The sequence below is a fragment of the Equus caballus genome, chromosome 2, assembly GCF_041296265.1.
Source record: "Equus caballus isolate H_3958 breed thoroughbred chromosome 2, TB-T2T, whole genome shotgun sequence".
NCBI classification, from domain to species: Eukaryota; Metazoa; Chordata; class Mammalia; order Perissodactyla; family Equidae; genus Equus; species Equus caballus.
Genome location: NC_091685.1, coordinates 16,114,715 through 16,139,203, shown reverse-complemented (window position 1 = coordinate 16,139,203; position 24,489 = coordinate 16,114,715). Strand labels below are relative to the sequence as shown.

The following is a 24,489-nucleotide window of genomic DNA, read 5'->3' as shown; positions in this document are numbered from 1 at the left end:
ACTCACACACACTCACACAGAACCAGAGGACTGTTCCCAGGGAGGCCACTGCCTATGGACGTCACTCAGGCATGGGAAGGGTGTGAAGTGTCCTCAGACGTCTTTATTGCCATTGTCTGGGACAGGAAGTTGCCTCTCTGACCTCTTGGGGTCTGTGGTATGAGGGGTGTCATTCACCCACAGTGACGTTGACTCAGGCCCCACACAGGGGTGGGGTGGGGTGGGATGGGGTGTGGTGACTGGCCCTGAGGGAGGTCAAGGGCAGCTCGGGAGTGTTGTGGAAGAGGCAATTTGCCTCAGTGGGAAGAGCAGACCGGAATACGGCAGATCAGTTCCCATCCTCTTGCCAGCCTCTCACTGGCTGTGACCTTGGACGAATGACTTCACTTCTCTGAGTGGCAAGGTCCAGCAGTAAAAGGGAGATAATGACACCAACCTCACAAGGCAGTTGGGAGTACTAACACAGATAATGGCTGTCAAGTACTGGGCAGAGGGCCTGGCAAATGGTGGCAATAACCATAATGGTTGTGATGGCCACAGGAGTCAGTGTGCGGGGACACCAAGGCCCGCTCAGGCTGAGGCAGGGCTGGAGGGCAAGAGAGGACTCCCAGTGGCAAGGTGTGTGGCTGGCCCAGCCATGGCCCTCTCCATACCTGCCTAAACAATGCCAGTCCCCAGCATCATCAAATGGTCCCAGAAAAGCAGAGCCTCAGGAGACTCAGAGCTTGGGGTTTAGGGTGGAGTGACCTTGCCCACCCTGACCTTGGAGCAGGAGGGCAGTGGGCATCAGGAGGACCGGGCCGGGGCAGCAGGCTCAGAGGCAGCTCTGCAGTGGGCCCCACCGGTGTCTGTTGCTGAGCACTGGAGGGGCTCCTGGGGTTCTCTCCAGCAAGCTCTGTGGCAGAAGATTCTGAGGGCTGGTCACTGGGGTCCCCATGTGTCTTAGGAGCACCCAGCTCTGGGGGCTGTGGAGAAAGGGAACACAGCCCGAACGATGAAGGAAACTTTCCAAAATGGAAAAGGCACACAGCTGGCAGCCCTCCGCCCTCTGGTGGCCTCCGGTGCTCACTGCAGCCTCACTGCTTTGTTCTAAGGCCCTCTTCTAGGCCAGATAGCTCAAGGCATAGTGCTGAGGAACTGTCAGTCAGCACGGGAGTGAAGGGCAGACCCCGGGGCTGGATGGCCTAGGTTTGAAATCCTGCCTCTACTGCTGCTGCCATGATTATTACCTCTCCCACTTACGAGCCAGATGACCCTGGGCAAGTGATAATCTCTTTGTGGCTCAGAGTCTTCATTTGCAAAATGAGGTTGATAATAACAGGATCGACCACACATTTGAAGAGTAAATATGATGATCTACATCAAGTGCTTGGAATAAGTAATCTTAAGTAATAAGTGGTAGCTGGCCTATTCTGCACTTCTGGGGTCAGCATTGTTTAGCGGCCCTGTTTGAGAGCTGGGAGTAGGAGACAGCCCTGACCTGGGTTGAATTCTGGCTCTGGTGCAGCCACTTCCCCAGTTTGTGCTTTGCACATGTTGACTAGTCACGTATCACATGGAGGGAGAGACACAGGGAGGGAAGCGCAAAATCCCTCTTGAAAATCCTTTAGGAAGACACCATGTTGGGGACAAATACATCAAGTCTCAATAAGCCCAACAGGGCCAGTTTTTCTAATTCTTGGTTATAGTCTGTCTTTGCAGTAGCTGGCTCGCATCCAAGGGCAATGTTGTACAGAACGTGTGTATGTTTATGCACTGGAATCACACTCAGCGGCGAGCTGCTCGTGCAACCAGATACCAGTTCTCGTCACAGGTTTGAATTTTCCATCTCACACTCACTGAGGGGCACGTGTTCATCACAGGTGGACACTCACTACCACATAAGGTTTCCAGTCTCTTTCTGGCCAAGACTGCATAGTTGAATTTGAGTGCTTTGATGGAATGCATTCAGGACACAGCTGCATCGTGCCTCAGCTCTCTGAAGCAGTTTCTTCTTCTGTAACATGGGGCAATAACAGTACTACAGTATCAGGTTCTTGTGTAGATCAGACAATATGTGTAGGAATTTTAAATTCCTGCCAGGTAAATGACATTCTCCATTCCTCTCCCCCACACCCCCCCAATTTTCCCCTAACTAGATGTGTGACTTTGAGCAAAGTCACTTTCCTTCTCTGGGTCTCCGTGTTCTCAACAACAAAATGTAGGGGTTATATCAGGTAATTTCAAAGGCCCCTTCTAGCTTGAGGCTTTCAAGATCGCTCGGAGATTCTAGGGCATTTAGACGCAGTCTCCCCTTCTATGAATGCTAACTGATGCTTACATGGTTTTTCCAGGACTGCTTTATCTAACTGGTAAGGGCACATCTATAAGTAGCAGCCCTTTTCACACTGTAACATGTTAAAGCCTTGGGAATTACATATGCATCTTAATGATCTTACTTTTCTTCATTTGATCAGCACAAAGGGATCAGATTTAACTGTGTCCTCTACTCCAGTCCTTCAGAGGCATTACTGATGACCAAAATTTAATTGTGATGGGAGAACAGCAGAGCTCCTCCCTCCAAGCGACACACACACACCCTCACTGGGTAGGTGGGCACTATCCCCGGCTTTAGGACAATTCCTTTTGGAAGGCAGTGGGGTAAAAGGAAATGTGCTTTAGAGTCAAGCCCAGACTGAATTATTCCAGACCCTCTACTAGCTGTGAGAACTCAGGCTAAGTTAACCTTTCTGAGCTTCAGTCTCCCCTCTGTAAAATTGCAGTAAGTAGATAGTATGGGTTAAGTTAGAAGCAGCCAGAGGCCTTGGGCAGGATCATGGGATTGGTGGGAAGCTCGCCCCTTCTTGAGACAGACTGCAGCTTCAAATCAACTTCCACCAGTGGTGTTGGCCTGCCCATTGCTTAGCCTCTGAGCCTGTATCCACATCAATCAAGTTGGGACATCACCACTTACCTCACAGGATTGCTGTGCTTGGTTCTTTACTAGCAACCCATCACTTCTCCAGCTTCAATCCCCTCCCCACCCCCCATGCTAATCTAGCTTCCACGCCTGCCTCAGAGCAGTGGTATAAACGGAAACCCCGTCTCCTGGCTGTCAAGGACCCTTAGAAGACTCAAATAGCCCAGGCCCACTCTGAGGCTTTCCTAAACCAGTGCCCCAACTCTCAGCATGACCTAACTCCTCACCACGAAAATCTTGCCTTGCAGGGCACACCTTCAGAGTAGCCTCCCTGGGCAGTTCCCCTGGGCTGGCATTTGCTACCTGTCCTGGGTAAATTTGCACCCCTAAGGGCAGGAACTGTGGCTTTCTCATCTCTGGATTTGTCATGGGAAGGCCTGACACAGTGTGTGCTCAGCAAATGTTAAGAAGCTCCACTCTGACCTTTTAGAAATACCTCTCTGGGAAGGCAGTGCTGGGGTCAAGAATGGGGTTAAGGGTAGGGGGAGGGAGAAGGGAGTTTCCTTGGAAGTAAGAGAGGAGGGTATAAAAGAACATGACATTGAAGTCACAGGACCTGGATTCAAACCTCAGCTCTGCCACTTGCCAACAAAGGATGTGGGTAAGCCATCATACCTCCATCTGAGTTGTCCCCATACTGCAAGGTGAGCAAAACAATAGCTACTTAGCACAGTACCTGGCACACACTGAGTCCTTTTTTTATGTTCCAGGTGCTATTCTAAATGTTTAAATGGATTAATTTAATTCCACTGTAACTCTAGGAGATTAAGTAGTAGTATCCTCATTTTATAGGCACTGCAAAGGAGGAACAGGAGGCTCAGAGAAATGACCTTCCTCAAGTTCACAGAGCTAGTGAGATGTTTAATAGATGGTAGCAATGACTGTTCTGAGGCAGCAACACATGGGACACAATCTCCAAGACCTGAAGGACTGACTCTGGGGTCTGGACCAGCTCCAATCTTGTTCCCGCAACTTCAGCAAAGGATACAGACCAATCGGTGTTGTAAATAGAGTTAACATAATATATTTATTTTAAGTGCCATTCATGCATATCAGTTCTGGCAGCAACAATCCTAATGACACTTGGAATATTTCTTTACAGCACTAAACAGTTACAAAGAATGGGTGCCGTTCATCATAGAGGCAAAATATGAAATCGTGCAATAGCAAAACCGTAGAAACATTAAAACACTGACTGTCCAACAGCAGTACAGAGAGCAGATTGTGTTTGCACAAAAAGCCAATGCATTTTCATCACATATATACAATATAGATATGTACACATCACCCTCTGAATGAACAATATCAAAATACTCTTCCATTTGAAATAATCCCCAGATTGATTCCCTCCCACTTCAAAGGACATCTGAGAGACATGTATTTACAAGAACACACATGAATACATTTACATTTCAAAAACTGCCACAAATGCCAGTCGGATTATTCTCCTGGACAGAGTGCCCCACCATTTGATTATATGCATTTATTCTTCTTTTCCCCCCAAGTCAATTTAAGTCTTCAGTCAATTTAAGTCCAAGACGGAACTTGCTCTGCATTAACAACTACCAACTGCAATGGCCACTAGAGGGAGGCCCTGCTCTCACCAGGTAGCCCTGTCTGGCTGGAGCCCACTGAGAAAGCCTGTCCTGGGCTCCTGGACCACCTGAACCACAAGAGTGAGATGGGTCTGAGTGGAGGCTCACTCTCCAGGGCCATTCTTGGTAAGCTTAAATTCTCATTAAAATATTGATCACTGCAAATCAGTAAGTGATTGCCAAATGGGAAATCTGCTTCACACAATTTGTCAAATCTTCATCAGTGGCTTCCACTCAAATCATTCACTAGAACAGACTGCATTCTAATACCCAAATTGTTTAAAGTGCACATTGCTACCCAAGCAATTTAAAGTTTCAAACAGCTATTTTGGGATCTAGAAAACAGTGACTTGAGCAGACTATTGAAAATCACCTCCCTTTTTTTTTAAGCTTTTACTCTGCAGGCTGCTATCTCATCTTGCCTCTGATCCATCTAAGAGGGGCCTGTTGGCTGCCTTTCCAGAATCCTCTGATTTTCACCAATCCAAGGGGCTGGAAACTGAGCTTCCTTCTTCATGCCAAGCAGGGTCCAAACAACAGGAACACAGAGCCCTTCCTTTCTCCCCAGCCTCACCAGCCTTCACCGTGGCTGGCTTCCCAGTGATTCCTTCAAGGCAACACTCCATTAAAAATGATACCCACACCCGTTCACAAACACTCTCACATACATACATACATACAGAAACAAAAATGTGTGTTTAGTTCAAGTAGAGGTTACTCAACCACAGAATCACTAAGGCTAGCTAATTAAAGGATTTAAGCACAGCTGACACAGACCAGAGAAGCTAAAAAGCAACCTGTGAGCAGTTACTACTCCTTGATTTGATAGAACGTATCATTTCCCCATTAGAACTGAAAGAAATCCCGCTTTTTTGGTCTAAAGAACCAATTCAAAATCTATTCATTAAAAAAAAACTCATTTTAGTTTTATTATAAAACTAAGACAATGAATCCATGCAAAGTAACTGTGATATGACATGAAATAATCTAAAAAACAACTAATAAAAATCCCTACGAGGCAGGCCACATTTCAAAGAAAGTAACCAAATGTCATGCCCACAGGACAACAGAAACAGTAGGCTACATAATAATAATTGCACTGAAGACTGAGGCAAATAAAACCTGTGTGTGGCTCTATCCTCCTTTCAGTGTTTCCTAAATGGAAAGAGAGTAAGTGCGGGATCTTGCTTTATGAACTGCCCTGCTGTTCTGTTGCCCAAATGAACTCCGATTCAAATTTCAGAAAAATCCTATTTAGCTATCAACAGGAATGCTAAGATAGAGAAATATACTCACATGGTAAAAGGAGTGATGATAAAGAGGTGACACAATCTCTCTCTGATTGTCTTATCTGTAAACTCTTACCAAGAAAAATAATTCTGTGCTTTCAGACACATTTCTCATTAGTGAACCCAACAGGAGCTGAGCATTCACAGAAGGTATCAATAAATATTAAAATAACACTTTTGAATAATAAATACATAAGTGAATATGGAGGCATTGATTTGATTAAAGAGCCAAGCAATGCCCAGCTTCTAATTGATCAAATAAATCTTAGAACTGTTATAATGCAGATTTAGGAAAACAGAGATGGACAAGGTACAACATAAACTCTATAATCCCCTAAGCATCAAGACAAATTTGGTCAGTTCTTTATGCTGCTCAGGAACAACATGCCCCTTTGGACTGTTTGGAGGCTATCAAACTCTGGGTTCTTTGACTTACTGAGTGGAAATCAACACCCACATTTCTGAAAAAGATTAAATAAGGGGAACTGGACTTTGAAAAAATCTATTTCCTTTCAGTTGCCCACATCAGTTAAAAGCATCCTGCAGAAAATAGCCTAACAAGGAATAAAAACTCACAGTAACTTTCTTTTCAAGGCATAATAATCCAATTAGAAAAACATCGAAGCCTTTCAGTAATTTTTGTACATATATTTACACATATGTATCTATAAACTGCTTGCAGCAAAATAGGCTCTGTCTGAAAAATCAGTCTGGCACTTGTGGTCAACATCAAACTGACACAAATATGCAAAAGCCGTTCAAATCACACAACAGTTAGGAGCTACATAGGGCAGCTGGCAGGGAGACAAACATGTAGTACTTGTTTGGGTCAGATAAAAGCAGTAAGTTATCCAGCTAAAATCTTTCTGATTGTCTTCAAAAGAAATTTCGGTAACATTGGTAAAGTGATTAGCAACTTTGTTTTCTCAACTGGATTCTCTTAAACCTTTCCCTTCATTGCACAGAAAGGGGACGCCAGGTCTGATGCCTTGCAGAAACAAGTTCTACACAATTGAATCCCAATCAAAGTCATCCTGGATGTCATCTGGAGGCAGAGAGCGCCGCATCTGGAAGGCTTGGGAAGGCATCATGTGCTGCTGGTTCATGGCTCCGTGATGGCCTGCAAGGAAGCAGGCAATGTCAACAATGACTTGGGAGGGGAAGAAAGGAAGCAATAAATGAACACCTACCAAGCATTCCTATGTGCCAGGCACTCAGCACACATCCTCTCACTAATCCACTCAGAAGCCTTCAACAAGGGTGCTCTTATGACCTTCATTTTATAGGTAAGGGGTCCTGGGTTTAAGGGGATGAGCAAGTTACCCAAAGTCATATAACTTGTAAGGAGAAGAAACAGGATTTGTACTCAGTTCACATGACTCCAAAACCCACACTCCTTCCGTTACACCAGGCTGTAGCAAGGAGGGCATATAAACAGTGCTGGAGTGCCCAAGTGCTGACGCATCCATTTCTCTCAGTCTGTTCTGCTTCAGTACATGTTTCAGTAACACGAACTGACTCACATAAGACCGGTAAACAGGAGAATGATGCCAGTGTACCAATGAAGTCATATTGCGTACTAGTGAATTTTTCCCAGCAAGTTAATTTTTGTGCCACCAAGTAACAGCAGGTGAACACAGAGAACATCATCACGGTTGAGTGCAGTAAGCCAGGGAGAAACACAGCTGATTACATGATGCCCACTTTCTCCATGCTCTTCTTTTTTTCTCTTTTTGTTGAGGAAGTCAAGCCTTGAGCTAATATCTGCCAATCCTTCTCTTTTTGCTGAGGAAGACTGGCCCTAAGCTAACACCCATGCCCATCTTCCTCTGCTTTATATGTGGGATGCCTGCCAGAGCATGGCTTGATGAGCGGTGCCATGTCTGCACCCGGGATCTGAACTGGTGGACCCCGGGCCGCCGAAGTGGAAGGTGCACACTTAACTGCTGCACCACAGGGCCAGCCCATGCTCCTCTTCTTGAATCAAGTGTGCTCCCAATTTTAGTGCATTCTACCTTGTCTACATAGCTTTCACAAACCTTGTTCCAAACTAGATTTGTTTATTCTTTTAAAGTAATGATCTATATTTTACTTGTAGAATTCATCCTTTTATTAGGAAGTAAACATATCCTTTCAACTGCTATAGAATTTTTACTGGATTATTATAGTATTTGTTAGTACTCTGATTATAAAGTTTCAAGTAGTAGTCTGCTGCTAACCTTTTTCTCATAAGCCCTGTAATTTATAATGTAGTTTTACAAAACAGTAAAGTTGTCAGTATATTACAGCACAGCAGCAATGCCTATATTTATTTTTTTTAAACTTACAAATTGCTTACTACGTGCCAGACACTAATTTAAGTGATTTACATATAATCCTCATTTAATTCTCTGAACAACCAGGAGTTAGGTAATGTTGTCCCTTTTACACACAGGGAAGCTGGGCTGGAGGGTTAGGCAGCTATCAAGTGGCAAAACACCAGGAATCAAACTCTGGGAATCCGGCTCCAGAGTCTTAACTAGCATGTCTTGCCACCTACAAATTACTGGTGAATGTTGAGGACAAGTAACATTCACTCCTTCCCCTTCATCAAAGGATATGTCACTTGGTCTCAACTCCTCCTTCACTACTGCCCGGCACACAGTTCTTTGGGGGTTTCAAATCCACTCCTCCACATTACCTTTTGTCTTTTTCTCAAATAGCCTAAGTAAAGGGTAGTGTGATATAGAAAAACAATGAACTCTGAATGCAGACATCAAGGTTTGAGTCTAGGTTTGTTGACTTACCAACCTGGGGGCTCTGGGCAAGTAATCTCCCTTTCTGAGCCCCCATTTCCTCAAAAGAATCCCTAAGATCCCTTCCACCTCTAACAATGGGCCTCTGCAGCCCTGCTAAATGTAACTTATCCTACCTTCAGGAACCCGGGGGAAAGCTGATGAATTACTTAACTCCCAAAACTTACCTCCTTTATCAGGCACTTCCCTAGAAATTATAGCTGGGGGAACTTCATCAGAATGAATGGAGCAGAATATTCAGGTGCTAATCAAAGTAGGTTCTTGAAGCCTGCTGAAGTCCTGTTAAAGTCAAATAGCCTTAAAGAAAACTAAGACACCAAGGACAAGCTCTATGACTCTAGACCTCTTAAAAAGAGAGGACAAAGAGAGGGCTAAAAGAGCCTCTAGGTCATACTGTCTAAACACCAAATGACACTTGAATCCTTTCACCAGCACTGGAGCCCAGCAAGTACCTATCTAAACTTCACACTCTACTTCCCTTAACAGAGAGGTCACTTCCTCCTGAGGCAGCCTTGTTCATCGTTGGGACAACTAAAGCTTTCCAACATTAGGCTCTACCAACTGCAACACATCACACCCCAGATTACCTGCAATAGTTGTTCCTGGAGTGCTGAGTGCCTGTGGGATATGAGGATAACCAGGGGGCGGCATCACTGAAGGAGGGAGATTTTGCCTGGAGTCTATGTACAAATTTCCTGATCAGAATGAAAAGCAGAAAGAAGAAAAACAAACATATTACCATAAGTAAAACAAATCAAGTATTAAAATCTTAATAGAATTGTTTTTGTTGTTAGTGCTGTTGAGCGGATTCTGACTCCTAGCCACTCTGTGTACAGCAGAGCTGAACCCTGCCGGCTCTTTTTTTGTGCCATCCTCTCATCTTCTGGCACTGTATCAGACAATGCTCTGCTGCTATTCACAGGGTTTTCATGGCCAACTTTTCGGAAGTGGGTGGCCAGGTCCTTCTTCCTAGTCTGTCTTGGTCTGAAAGCTCCACTGAAACCTGTCCACAATGGGTGACCCTGCTGATATCGGAAAATACAGGTCGCATATCTTTCAGCATCACAGCAACACGCAGCCACCATACTATGACAACCAACAGAAGGGTGATGTGGTTCCCTGACAGAAAAATGAACCCGGGCCACAAAGGTGAGAGCCCCGAATCTTAACCACTAGACCACCAGACAGAACTGTTACTTAAACCTAAATCAAGCAGGTAAGATGAGGAAGAAAAGGGAAAGAAAAATTACTCCTTTCAGATGCTAAAACTCTGCCAAAAGGTGGTGCCGGCTTTTTGAACATGGTGCCAGGCTGGGTATGAATACACTGGTACCGACTCTGGCACTGCCTCTAGAAGCTTCTATAGGTAAGTTATGTCTGTTGCTGTTGTTACATACATCATTACAGTTCAAAAGCATTTTCATATCCCTCACTTCACCTGAGCCTCCCACTAAGCCCACAACGAGGCAGGACAGGGATTATACCCATTTTATGGATGAGGCAACTGAGACTCAGAAAGGCGAAGATGACTTGCCCAAAGACACATCAGTTTGACAGGGGTAGGGCTAGAATCCAGTGTTCCTAACTCATGTGCTCTTTCTACTAACGGTTGTCCTTACTGCCTTAATTTTCTCACCCTCAAAGCAGACCTGTATGTGCCATAGCTGATTAACAAAATGACTGGAGGCACAAAGCGATAGGAAAAACTGACACAAGGTAAAAGAGCTATATCAAGCAAAGGTGATTAAAAATGCATTATTTAGAAGTGTGGAGATGGGAAACACAGACCACTTAAATGGCATTTCAGAAGGTTCTTAAATTAATATATTTTTGTTGACAGGAGCCATCAAGTGTAATGGCTCCAAAATGTCAATTACATTGCAGCATAATGCAAAATAGAAAGGGAGGGGAGCAAACTCCTCCTGCCTCCTGCCAGTAACTCCTGGAGAAGAAGAACCACACACTGGCTCACATTGTAAGCAACACCTGGAATTCCAGAAAGGCTATCTCCCTAAGGTATTCTAGTGTTGCACACAAATTACACTTGCATTCTAGCAATGCTATAAGCAAACTAGAAAACAGCAACCATTTGCCTAGAGGAAACTAACAAGTGGAGAAAAATCTTCCTTTTGTACTCAAAGTAGAGCACACTATATTTGGCTGCTCACAAGTTTTCTCTTGCCACTAGAAAGTCAGACTGTCCAAGCTTGAGAAAGCCTCAAAGATAATCTAATCCAGCCCTACCTCTGTTCATGTAGATCAAGAATTGAGACCAGAGAGAAAATGAGATAGAACCAGGAACAGAACGCAAGACTTCCGATTTCCAGCCACTGTCTTCCAAGATGACATGCCTTTTTATAATGAAGTTTACAGTCAGAACTGAGCTCTTTGACCAATTTACTATACCGAAGATTTAGGAAGAGAAGAGAGGAGAAAGTGATACTATGAAAAGTTAGAAGCTATTAGCTCTACAGCTACAGCTCTAGTATATTCTTGTGGCGGAAAAAAATCACATATGTGAATGGTGCACCTCTACAGGCTGCACCAGGCTAGGGGGCCACATCACTCTGAGTAATATGGTCACTCACTTGGCAAGGACTTCCCAGCCTCTGTGCTTACAAAATCTTAGCACTCTTTCTACTTATCCTTAAGAGTTCAGGTCACAATCAAAAGACAAAAACTGATTTTTAATGGAGATTAATCAGTTTTCATACATATATTTTTTCATTTCTCTTTTTCCACTTAGTAATTCTTACCTTAAAGCGGGAGAGGAGTGAGAATTAAAGAATTATGGGACTAAAAAAGGACTGCAAGAATAGACAGACACCCATATTAAACAAATAGCCTTAACTTTTAAAAATTGTCACATTCCTAACACTTTTATTTTCATATAGAAATTCAATTCTCATTACTCCTCATTTTTTCCCATGTTCTCATTATAGTCTGAACAATAAGAGTCTACATGGACTTCCTAAGCAAGAAATTAACTTCCAATGCAGTTTCCAAAAATTTTTGAGATCCTATAACAATTGGAATTTAGTTATGAGAATTTAAAAATCTAATTACACAATCTATTTATTGAAAGCAGACTCTTGTCAAATGGCCATTCATTCATCCAAGAAGTATTTATGTGCCCAGTCCTGCTCTAGGCACTAGGGACACAGAAATGAAAACACCAATCCCCTGTCTTTTTGGAGCTTATTCTCAGGAGTCAGGGGGAGAGGGGAGGCAGACAAAGTAAATTAAACAGTCCGTGATATATGCTATGGAGAAAGATAAAGCAGGGAGAGCGGACAAAGAGCACTGGACAGTAGGTGCCATTTACATAGGATGGTCAAGGAAGGCATCACTTGAGTAGGTACTTTCCTAGAAAAAACCTGAACAAGATGAAGATACGAGTCATCTCTAGACAGAGGAAGGCACAAGGATAAAGGCCCTGAGGTAAGTGGAGTGTGCCTGGTATATTTAAAAAACAGTAGGGAGGCCAGTGGTGTGGGAGGAGAAAAGGAGACAAGGTCAGAGAGTAATGGGTACCAGATTGTGGAGGGCCAAACAGGTCACCGTAGGGACTTTAGTCTTTACTGAGAAAAATGGGCACCAATGGAGGGTTTTGAGCAGAGAAGATAAGTTATCAGACCTCTCTGTCTTATAAAATCCCATTTATCCTGCACAGTCCTGCTTAAATACGTCATCTTCTATGAAGCTTTTCTAGCTCCCCAAGACAGTTAAGCCCCTTTCTCTTATTCCCATTGCCCTATGGTACAAGTATAGCCCTCATCATCCTGTATTTCCTGATAGACCTGTCTCATTTATCAGGGTATGAGTTCCTTGAGATTAGGGGCTATTTTGGAGTCACCATTTTAGTCCTAGTGCCCACCACATAATCAGGCACAGAAAAACCACAAATAAATGTCTGCTGAATGAAGGCATACCTACCCTTATTTAATGCCCTTTAAGCAGAGCATCAAATTAAGAACAGCACGGCTAGAGGACTTAAACATTACTGAGCAAGACAAACTATAAACACAGTGAAAATGATTTAAGAAGAGGTGATACCCTGTGTACTATAACATCCTTTTCTCCTTCCCCCTTACATACAACACGTTACAATACTCATTTCTGGTATCTCCAAAGAGCCCAAAGAGGTATTTACCAAAAGAGTAGTCTGGAAGACTGAAGCAACAGGGAAAGTTTGAAAGATAGAGAGAGGCTATATTGTAGAAGTCAAGACCTATCCCCAAATGAACTTTGTAATTTTAGGCAAGTCACTTTCTCTCTCTGGATCACAGTTTCCTTATCTGTTACATAAAAGGAGAAAATTAACAGTTCTCTGAAGTCTCCTCTTGTGCTACATTTCTAACAAAATATGGCAAAGAATTATCGGTGGGTAGAGATGAAGGAAGTGAGATATCTGAATAAAACTGATATAGAGGGATGAAAGGAGGAGAATAAAAGAATGACAGAAAGAGGCTAGGACTTAAAACAAAGAAAGCAGGCTGGGCACATAAAAAACCTGAATGTTTGTGACTAGATATCAGTGGGCATGAGGTGATAAGTACTTGGAGCACCAGAGTTGATCAGAGAAAGTACTGACAGAGGCCAACACGGGTTGGCAGACCAGGGCTGGCTAAAGTTCCTTTGACTCAGAAGGAAAAGACTAAAGGGGAAGGGGAGGCGGCAGAGGAATAAGCACTGAGGAAAAATTGTAGTTCTTCTGCCTTTGACAGGCTGTGAATGGAGTAGCATTGAGAATAAAGAAGGACTTGTGGAGACCCTAGCGAGAAGGAAGGTATGGGTAACAAAAAGGAAAAGATGACAGAAAAAAATTAAGATAATCACAGAATACCAGAACCAAATAATCAAGGTCAAGGATCAAGAAGAGATGACAACAGATGTCTAGTGACAAAGGCTTTAGGAAAATAATACAGGATCTCAGTCTAGAGAGAATCCAGAAAGGGTGCTTAGCCAGTGTTGTTGCACCTCACCCTCAATGCTGCAAGGTCCTCCCCTCCAGCTGAACTGATTTCTAGGTAATTTAAAGGGCTGGTGCCCCTTTTCTCCCTCTTTCATTTGTCTTTTTTTCCCCCTTTCCAGAGCTAGACGTTAAAGACTAGGACATTGACCTTATGACCCAGCCATTCCACTACTGGGTATCTATCCAAAGAACTTGAAATCAGCAATTCCAAAAGTCCCATGCACCCTTATGTTCATTGCAGCATTATTTACAATAGCCAAGATGTGGAAGCAACCTAAGTGCCCATCAACTGATGACTGGATAAAGAAGATGGTATATATATCTATATACACACACACACACAATGGGATATTACTCAGCCATAAAAAAGGATAAAATCGTCCCATTCATGACAACATGGATGCACACTGAGGGTATTATGTTAAGTGAAATAAGCCAGACAGAGAAAGACGAACTCTGTATGACTCCACTGGTAAGTGGAAGTTAAACACAGAGACAAAGAGAACTGATTGGTGGTTACCAGGGGGAGCGGGGGGGTGGGGTGGGGGGAGGGCACAAAGGGTGAAGTGGTGCACCTACAACATGACTAACAATAATGTACAACTGAAATTTCACAAGGTTGTAAACTATCATAATCTTATTAAAAAGTTAAAAAAAAAAAAAAAAAAGACTAGGACACTGAAGAACAACTGCATATACAGGGAAAATTAGAAAGTGACCACCCATGCCAAGAGAAGCACAGGCTCAGAGAATACCTTAAGTTTAAACCTTAGGTTGAATCTTGGCACAGGGACAGCCTGCAACAATCAAAACAACCAATAACAATAAATAAAATAAACAAAAACAATAACAAAACCCAGCAAACCCTTGGGAAGGTGGAGAATCTGATTTCCACAGGTACTACATTATTAGATTCAAATATCTAGTTTTCAACAAGAAAAATCACAAAGCATACACACAGGAAAGTATGGCACAATCAAAACTAAAATAAATTAACAGAAATTGTCCTTGAAAAAGACCTGATGGTAGATCTACTACACAAAGTCTTTAGAACAGCTATCCTAAAGATGCTCAAAGATGAAAGGAAGATGTGGAGAAAGTCAAGAAAACAGTGTATGAACAAAATGGAAATATCAATAGAGAGATAGAAAAGCTAGAATGAAATTCTGGAACTGCAAAGTACAATAACCAAACTGAAAAATTCACTAGAGAGATTCAAAGGAAGATTTGAGCAGGCAGAAGAAAGAAACAACAAACTTGAAGATAGGACAATGAAAATTATTGAGGTTGAGTAACAGAAAGAAAAAAATTGAAGAAAAGTAAACAGAGTCTAAGGGACCTGTGGGACACTATCAAGCAGACCAACTATTCATTGTGGGAGTCCCAGAAAGAGAAGAGAGAGAAAGGGGCAGAAAGAATATCTGAAGAAATAATGGCTGAAAACTCCCCATATGTGATGAAAGACAAGAATATAAACATCCAAGAAGCTCAATGAACTCTAAGTAAGATTAAGTCAGAGAGACTCACACAAAGATACATTTATAATCCAATTTTCAAAAGCCAAAGATAGAGAGAGTATCTTGAAAGTAGCAAGAGAGAAGTGACTTGTCACATATTAAGGGATCCTCATAAAGTTTATCAGCAGATTTCTCATCAGAAACTTTGGAGGCCAGAAGGCAATGGGCTAATCTACTTAAAGTGCTTTTTTAAAAAAAGTGTCAATCAAGAATCCTATATCCTGCAAAACTGTCCTTTCAAGAGTGAGGGAGAAATTAAGACATTCCCAGATAAACAAAAACTAAGGGAGTTCATTACCATTAGACCTACCTGCAAGAAATGCTCAAGGGAACCCTGCAGGATGAAATGAAAGGACACTAGACAGTAACTCAAAGCCCTATGAAAAAAACCAAAGGTTTCAATAAAGGTAAATTACATGGGCAATTATAAGAGCCAGTATTAGTGTAACAACAATTTAAAACTCTAATTTTGTTTTATATGTGATTTAAGAGACCAATTATTTTTTTAAAAAAACGATTAGTCTAAAAGCTACTATTATTTTAACCTTGTAACTCTACATGTTGTTTTCTACATAATTTAAAGACTAACGCATTTACAAGAATTATTATGTTTTTGGGCACATGATATATAAAGATGTAGTTTTGTGACATCAACAACTAAAAGGGGTGGATGGAGCTGAAGGAACAGTTTTTGTATGTTATAGAAGTTACACTGATATAAATTCAAATTAGAGTGTTATAACTTTAGGATGTTAAATGCAATCCCCATGGTAACCACAAAGAAGAGCTATAGAATATACACAAAAGGAAATGAGAAAGGAATTCAAACATTTCACTACAAAAAATTCAACAAAGCACAAAAGAAGACAGTAAAGCAGGAAACACGGAAAAAAAACTGTAAGACATATAGAAAACAAACAGCAAAATGACAGAAGTGAATCTGTATCAGTAATTAATTTAAATGTATATGGATTGAACTCTCCAATAAAAGACATAAATCAGCAGAATGGATGAGAACACATGATCCAACTATATGCTGTCAATAAGCAACAGAGTTTAGATCCAAAGACACAAACAGACTGAAAGGGACAGGATGGAAAAGATATTCCACACAAATAACAAAAAAGAGGAGAGAATGCTATACTAATATCAGACAAAACAGACTTTAAATAAAAGCAGTTTAAGAAGGACATTACACAATAATAAAGGGTTCAATATGGCAAGAAGATATAACAATTATAAACATTCATGCACCTAATGAATGTTATGAAAACTGAAATGAAATATATGAAAACTGACAGAATTGAAAGAGGAAATAAACAGCTCTATATATAGTTAGAGGCTTGAATACACCACTCTCAATAAAGAATAGAACAACCATACAGAAAATAAGTAAAGAAATAGGAGACTTAACACAATAAACAAACTAGACTCTAAACATATAACACAATAAACCAGAACAAACTAGATCTAAGAGACATATACAGAACATTCTACCCAACAACAGCATACACATTCTTCTCAAGTGCACATGGCACTTTTCCAGGATAGACCATACGTTAGGCTACAAATTAAGTCTCAACAGATTTTAAATATGCATCATACAAAGTCTCTTCTCTGACGACAACAGGATGAAGTTAGAAATCAATAACAGAAATAAAATTGGAAAAGTCTCAAATTTGTGGAAATTAAACAACATACTCTTAAAAAACCAACGGATCAAAGACAAAATCAAAAGGAAAATTAGAAAATATTTAGTTACAAATGAAACTTATGGAAAACAGTAAAAGCAGTGTTGAGGGGAAATTTACCAAAACTTATGGAAAACAGTAAAAGCAGTGTTGAGGTGAAATTTCTAACTATAAACACTGATATTAAAAAACAAGAAAAAGCTCAAATAAACAACCTAACTTTGTAACTTAGAGACCTACAAAAAGAACAAACTAAACACAAAGCTAAAAGAAGGAAATAATAAAGATTAGAGAAGAGTTAAATGAACAAGAATAGAAAAACATTAAAGAAAAATCAATGAAACTAAAATCGATTCTTGTAAAAGATCAACAAAGTTGACAAATCTTTAACTAAATGGAAAAAGAAAAAAGAAGAGAGAAGACTCAAATTACTAAAATCATAAATGAACATGAGGACATTACTACCAGTTCTGCAGAGAAAAGGATTCTAAGAGAGTAATATGAACAACTGTATATCAACGAACTGGGCAACCTAGATGAAATGGACAAACACCTAAACATACAAAACCTACCAAAAATACATCACAAAGAAACAGAAAATCTGACTAGACCTATAACTAGTTAGGTGATTAAATCAGTAATCAAATATCTCCCGACAAAGAAAAGCCCTGGACCTGACGGCTTCACTGGTGAATTCTACTGAACGTTTAAAGAAAAACTAACACCAAACCTTCTCAAACTTTTCTAGAAAATTGAAAGAGAGGAAATACTTCGTAACTCATCCTATGAGACCAGAATTACCCTGATACCAAAGCCAGACAAAGATACTACAAGAATAGAAAACTACAGACCAATATCCCTTATGAACACTGATGCAAAAATCCTCAAGAAAATACTACCAAAATGAATTCAATACCGTATTAGAAGGATTATACATCATGATCACATGAGATTTATTCCTGGAATATAAGGATGGTTCAACATAAAAAAATTTATCAATGTAATACACCACATTAATAGAATTAAGGAAAAAACCCCACATGATCATCTCAAAATGATGCAGAAAACATATCTGACAAAAGTCAACATCTTTTCGTGATTAAAATACTCAACAAATACCACAGCAAACATCACACTCAATGGTCAAAGACTGAGAGCTTTTCCTCTAAGATCAGGAACAAGGCAAGGATGTCCACTTTCACCATTTTTATTCAACACAGTACTGGAACTTCCAGCTAAAGTAATTAGACAAAAAAAGAGAAATAAAAGACAACTAAATTGGAGAGGAATAAACAAATTTATCTCTGTTCACATATAAGATATGATCTTATATGTAGAAACCCTAAGGATTCCACAAAAAAACCTGTTAGAATGAATGAATTCAGCAAAAAAGCAGGACACAAAGTCAACACATAAAAAGCAGCTGCATTCCTATACACAAACAATGAATAATCTGAAAAGGAAATTACAAAAACAATTCCATCAAAAAGAATAAAATACTCAGGAATTAATTGCAGAGGTGAAAGATACGTACAATGAAAACTATAAAACACTGCTGAAAGACATTAAAGAAGATAAATAAATGGAAACACATCTCATGTTCATGGACTGGAAAACAATATTGTTAAAATGTCAATACTACCCAAAGCGATCTACAGGTTAAATGTAATCCATATCAAAAATCCCAATGACTTTTTTTTTTTTTTTGCAGAAATAGAAAATCACATCCTAAAATTCATACAGAATCTCAGGGGACCTTCAATAGCCAAAACTATCTTGAAAAAGAACAACAAAGCTGGAGGACTCACACTTTCTGATTTCAAAACTTACTACAAAGTTATAGTAGTTGAAACTGTGATACCAGCATAAAAACACACAAAGACCAATGAAACAGAATAATGAACTCAGAAATAAACTCTCACATACATAGTTAAATGATTTTTGACAAGGATGTCAAGACTTCAATGGGGAAAGGACAGTCTTTTCAACAAATGGTGCTGGGAAAATCGGATATGCACATGCGAAAGAATGAAATTGGACCCTTATCTAACAACCACATACACAAATTAACACAGAATAGGTCAAAGACTTAAATGTAAGACCTAAAACTATAAAACTCTTAGAAGAAAACATGAGGCAAGCGCTTCATTACATTGGATTTAGCAATGATTTCTTGGATATGATATCAAAGGCATAGGCAACAAAAGAAGAAATAGATTATTTTGGACTTCACGAAAATTTAAAAATCTGTGCATCAAAACACACTATGAACCCAGTTAAAAAAAGAGAGAATGAGAGAAAATATTTGCAAATCATATATCTGATAAGGAGTTAATATTCAGAAATAAAGAGAACAACTAAAACTCAGCAACAACAAAAAATCTGATTAAAAAATGGGTAAAGGACATGAAGAGACATTTCTCTAAAGAAGATATAAAAATGGCCAATAAAGATAAGATGCTCAACATTACTAACCACCAGGGAATGAAAATCAAAACTACAATGGGATACGACCTCACATCCCCTAGGAAAGCTACTATAAAAAACAACACACAAAAAACCAAAACCAGAAAATAACAAATGTTAGCAAGGATGTAGAGAAACTGGAATGCTTGTGCACTGAGTGTACGAATGTAAATGGTACAGGCTCTGTGAAAAACAGTACGGCGGTCGCTCATGTAATCCAGCAACTCCACTTCTGGGTATATACCAGAAAGAACTGAAAGCAGGGTCTTGAAAAGATATTTTGTACACTTCATGTTCATAGCAACATTATGCACAATAGCTAAAACATGGAAGCACCAAAGAATTCACAGATGGATAAATGGATAAGCTAAATGTGGTATACACATACCATGGAGCATTACTGAGCCTTAAAAAAGAAGGAAATTTTAACATGCTACAACATGGATGAACCTTGAAGACACTATGCTAAGTGAAATAAGCCAGTCACAAAAAGACAAATACCGTATGATTCCACTTATATGAAGTACTTAGAGTAGTCAAAAATCAGAGACAGAAAGTAGAATGGTGGCTGCCAGGGGCTAAAGGGGGGATACGAGGATATTGTTTAATGAGTATAGAGTATCTACTTTACAAGATGAAAAGAACTATGGATATCGATGGTGGTGATGGCTGCAAAACATTATGAAATGTATTTAATACCACTGAACTGTAAACACTTCAGGATGACTGGGATTTTATGTTATGTGTATTTTACCATAGTAAAAAGAAAAAATTTTTTAAAGAGTATGTATCAGGAAGACACCAAAACAGAAGTGACAAAAGGACAGAGAGAGAGAAAGGAGCTAGAGTTATCAAAAAATAAAGTTTAGGGGGCTGGCCCCTTGGCCGAGTGGTTAAGTTCGTGCGCTCGGCTGCAGGCGGCCCAGTGTTTCGTTGGTTAGAATCCTGGGTGCGGACATGGCACTGCTGATCAAACCACGCTGAGGCAGCATCCCACAAGCCACAACTAGAAAGACCCACAACGAAGAATATACAACTATGTACCGGGGGGCTTTGGGGAGAAAAAGGAAGAAAAAAATAAAATCTTAAAAAAAATAAAATAAAATAAAGTTTAGTGTCTGGTACATAGAGGGCACTCAATAAATCTGGCTAATACTAAGTACCTCCTATACGCTAGGCACTGAATGAGGCCCTTGTATGGACCTAATTTATGGAATGAACAAGTTGCCAAAATCAAACAGCCACTGAGAGTTTCAAGTTAGGTAAGCTACCCAAATGAAAGAAGCAAAGATTATGAAAGATTTCTATTGTATCAAAAGACAGAAATAAAGATTCCACGAAAATAAAGATTGCAGCCTGACTGGGGATCTTGAGAACACAGAAAGCCCAAATATGTGAAATAAGCTAGGATAATGGTTGAAGGAAGCCACTTAGGATAGAAAACAGTTTCTTAGCATCAAAGATAAAAAACCAAGATAACTTACAGAAAAGAAATCACTTGGAGATAAAAGGTGGCAAGAAATTAAAATGAGGAAAGAACTTGAATATTAGACACCTATACAATGGAAACTTGAGAGAAGAAAACTGTAGGCACTCCAATTAGAGCAAAAGAAATGGCTACAAGGGTAAAGAGGAAAGAAAGTGAGATGAAAAATATTTTGAGTACAGAGTAAAACATCAATGATACTCTTCACCTTTGTCTACTCTTTAAGTAAACTTTGAACGTTAGTTTTGTTTAACATTCTTAGAAGATACATAAAATAAGAAATGCTGATTTTCTTTGCAAGTCTATACAAATTTAAATTGATATAACTTCATAACTATGTTCCTATAAATATGTAAGTATCTTTAAGACATTTAATTCTTGTTTGATAACTTAAAAGGTAGAAGATCACAAAAGAAAGTCAACTATAAACAATAAAATCATATAAATCATGACAGAAAAACATATGGTTTCTTTATCTCAGTTTTTCTAAGATATATCTTAAATACATAAATTATTTGATTTCATTCATTTCTTAGAAATAAAAAGATGTAAATAGGTCACTGCTTCCATTAACAACATACCAAGTTGCCTCGGATGGTTACTAAATTACTGAATTTCATATGAATGAGAAGAAGAGAAAATCAAGTAGATAATTAAATTCATACCTGTTCCAATGTGTTGGGAAGGTTTTGTTGGATGCATGGCACCATGACAGACATTCTGCTGAACATTACTCTGTGAGTGGATAAGGCCAGTTTGTGTAAAGAACTGATTAAGAGAAGAACAGAGATCAGCAAATTGAACCTGATCTAAAGACCAGTTCTTGAGATCTGCCTGTCTCATACTCTCCATCAAACCTATGAGGAAAGCATTAAAAATATAGTTAGGATAGTTCTGCAAACATTGCAAGGAAAACAAAAAGACATTTATTTTTTAGCCCTCAAAATTTCCACTGGTAGTGATTTGCAATAAAGAATGACATTTTAAAATTATTCAAAGCCTGATTCTTTTAAAATGTGGCCAAATTTCTTTCCGAACTTTTGTCTGTGACCCTCTGCTACATCAAACTGGCCAAAAGCCTTAATTATGAATTTCGCAAAGTATTGTTTTTAAGCACACTACCAACTGTAAAACAAACACTATATAAAGAGATGTTTATTTCTACTAAAAAGAATCTTATAATCTATCCGAGAAAACAGGATAGGATCATGCATACTTGGTTATATGTCAACCAATACTCACCTTGGAACTGTGAAAGGTCTACATCTGACCAATTAACACTGCTGGCAATTCGACAGCTTTCTTTTAGCATATCAAGTGTCGCATACCAATCATTTGAAACACCTATAAAAATAATATTGACAATACTATAAATCTTGGATAGTGAAAGTTTAAAGTATATGGTAAGGGAAGACAAGGAGCTGGCCTCATTCCTGACCTTGGCAGATTTCTATCCAGTTTTACAAACAGATTCACACCCATTATATCACGTGTTGGGGCAATCTGCTCTGTGAGACAGGCAGGGAAGGGTATTATTTCTCTCCATTTTATAAATAAAAGAAACTGAACCCACACAGGTAGCACAACTTAGCAAAGTCACTATGATCATTCTAAGACTTGAACCTGGGACTTCTAAGCTCTAGTCTGGCAGCTTGCAAACTGCCAGATCACCTTATAATGTCAAACGTGATGACGGCTCTTCACATTTGTACAGTACAAATAAATCACCAGGCAAGACAGGTCATGTAAATCAGTATTTTCTTCCTATATAAAGTTCATTTTCCTGTCTTGTTATGACCTTAAGAGATATGTTCTTTATAACTTAGAGGCAGGTGCTCATTTAGAAGCAATGCACAGTGTAACTTAAAGCACTGAATCAAGGGAGGTAAATTAGATTGTATAGTAAGAGGAGATGTTTCTTACAAGGCAACCTTAGGAGAAATGCCTTAACACAGTCCTCCTGCCAAGGTAGTGAGGGAGAGGGCTGAGACTTCTGTAAGAAATGCTGATGAATCCATCCAGGGCATTACTAGTCAGGAATAGTATCATCTGATGAGACATCATCAGGAGAGTTAAGACTCCACAGTCTGTATGTTAGCAAAGTGGTCATCACTCAAAGGCATGGGGCAAGAGCAGAATAAAGGAAGAAAATCCTCCATTCAGTGATTGCTGCCCAAATTACTCTGTTTTCAGGATCACCCCTGGATGGATGAAGGTAAGAAAAGGAGTTTTTGCTGCATCACAGATAACTCTGTATCAACTACTGGCTACTCGACTTTAAAAATTCTGCCAATTCTGGATTTTCTAAATAAACAATGAATGAGAGACAACATGACCCTGCCCTGAAGAAAACCATAATTTAAGGAAAACTTTGTTGGGGGGAAAATTAAATTAATACCCCAAGCGAGCCACAAACATTCAAGTCTTTCAGACATTCAGATCAGATCCTATAATAAATGCTGACTCAGCAACAAGAGAAAAGTCAAGCAATCGCTGTAGAGAGAGTGGCTGAACAAACTCTATCCACTCAGCAAATGTTGGCTGATTTTAGTCCTTTTAGAATAACTGGTGTCATAGGCTTTGCAGTCTGGCAGGCCAGATACAAATTCCAGTTCTACCACTTATTAGCAGTATGATCTTGTGAAAATTGCTTAACTTCTTTGAGTTACACTTTCCCTATTTATTAAATGTAGTAATTTATACTTGATTTGGGAGGATAGTATGAGATAATGCATCTCAACCGCCTAGCACACAATGGACACTCAAACAACTGTCAGTTCCCTCTATTCCTTCCCTGTTAAAGACAAGCTATTTATTCCCATCTTACAAATGAGAAATTTATAATTCAAAGAGATTAATTATTATCACAGTCACAATGATTATTCCTAACTCCCCAAGGTGGAAGTCTATTTTCCTTCTCTGGCAAGCTACTATTGATATAACAGGTCACTAAGGGCACATATGGATTGTTTTCAGCTGTAATAGTACTTTTTTCTCCTGTGGCAATCATTAGACTTAACAAAAAGAAAGGTAACACCAGAGAGTCACAGAATTCTACTGATACCCAATCTCTACAATCATTAGTCAATCCTCAAAATCATATTGAGAACAAGCTTAAATTTCTGAAGAACATAATGACGTTAAAAGGTAGGTAAATAGTGACTCACACTAAGAGTTACAAAAGGAGGCTATATTATATACCTTTTTCTCTAGGCATAGATCTAAAAATAATACCAAGATGTTTTAGGAGACATTCCATTCCAACACAGGAACTATGCCCAATTTTCAATTTTATTCTATAACCTACTTAGAATTAGTAACTGGGAAAACAAAACAAATTGTTAAAAGGAGCTTATTAAATTCCAAGTACTCGCTATGCATTTTTGTACCTTATCTTAATTCTCCAAAAAAAACTTACATTATTTTTTCTACTCTATAAACAAGGAAACCTTTTGAAAAAATTTAAGATTTATAACAAGTCAGAATATGAAACAGTATGTACTATCCAAAGCTCACTGCCTTGACAATAGTTTAACTGCCTGAAACAATGGTCAGCTTTTAACTGGTGAATAAGAACTAGCACTGTCTAGCATTTAGAAATCGTCCCTCCAGAGGCGGGCCCTGTGGTGTGGTGGTTAAGTTCAGCGCACTCCACTTCAGCAGCCCAGGTTCAGATTCTGGGCATGGACCTACATCACTTGTCAGCCATGCTGTGG

General features: G+C 39.7%; 1 protein-coding gene across 19 annotated transcripts in view; it reads right to left on the bottom strand.

The window, feature by feature from the left end:
• Positions 1 to 3,967: 3,967 nt before the first annotated feature.
• FOXJ3 (forkhead box J3) overlaps positions 3,968 to 24,489 on the bottom strand; it is a 133,937-nt gene continuing 113,415 nt past the window's right edge. For all 19 annotated transcript variants that reach the window (XM_070260211.1, XM_070260210.1, XM_005607147.4 and 16 more), the window contains 4 exons: positions 22,016 to 22,117; positions 21,439 to 21,630; positions 9,226 to 9,333; positions 3,968 to 6,963 (listed from right to left, as the gene is read on the bottom strand). In XM_070260211.1, the coding sequence (XP_070116312.1) occupies positions 6,848 to 6,963; positions 9,226 to 9,333; positions 21,439 to 21,630; positions 22,016 to 22,117 (518 nt within the window). In that variant the 3' untranslated portion in view covers positions 3,968 to 6,847. The remainder of the gene's footprint in view (positions 6,964 to 9,225; positions 9,334 to 21,438; positions 21,631 to 22,015; positions 22,118 to 24,489) is intronic.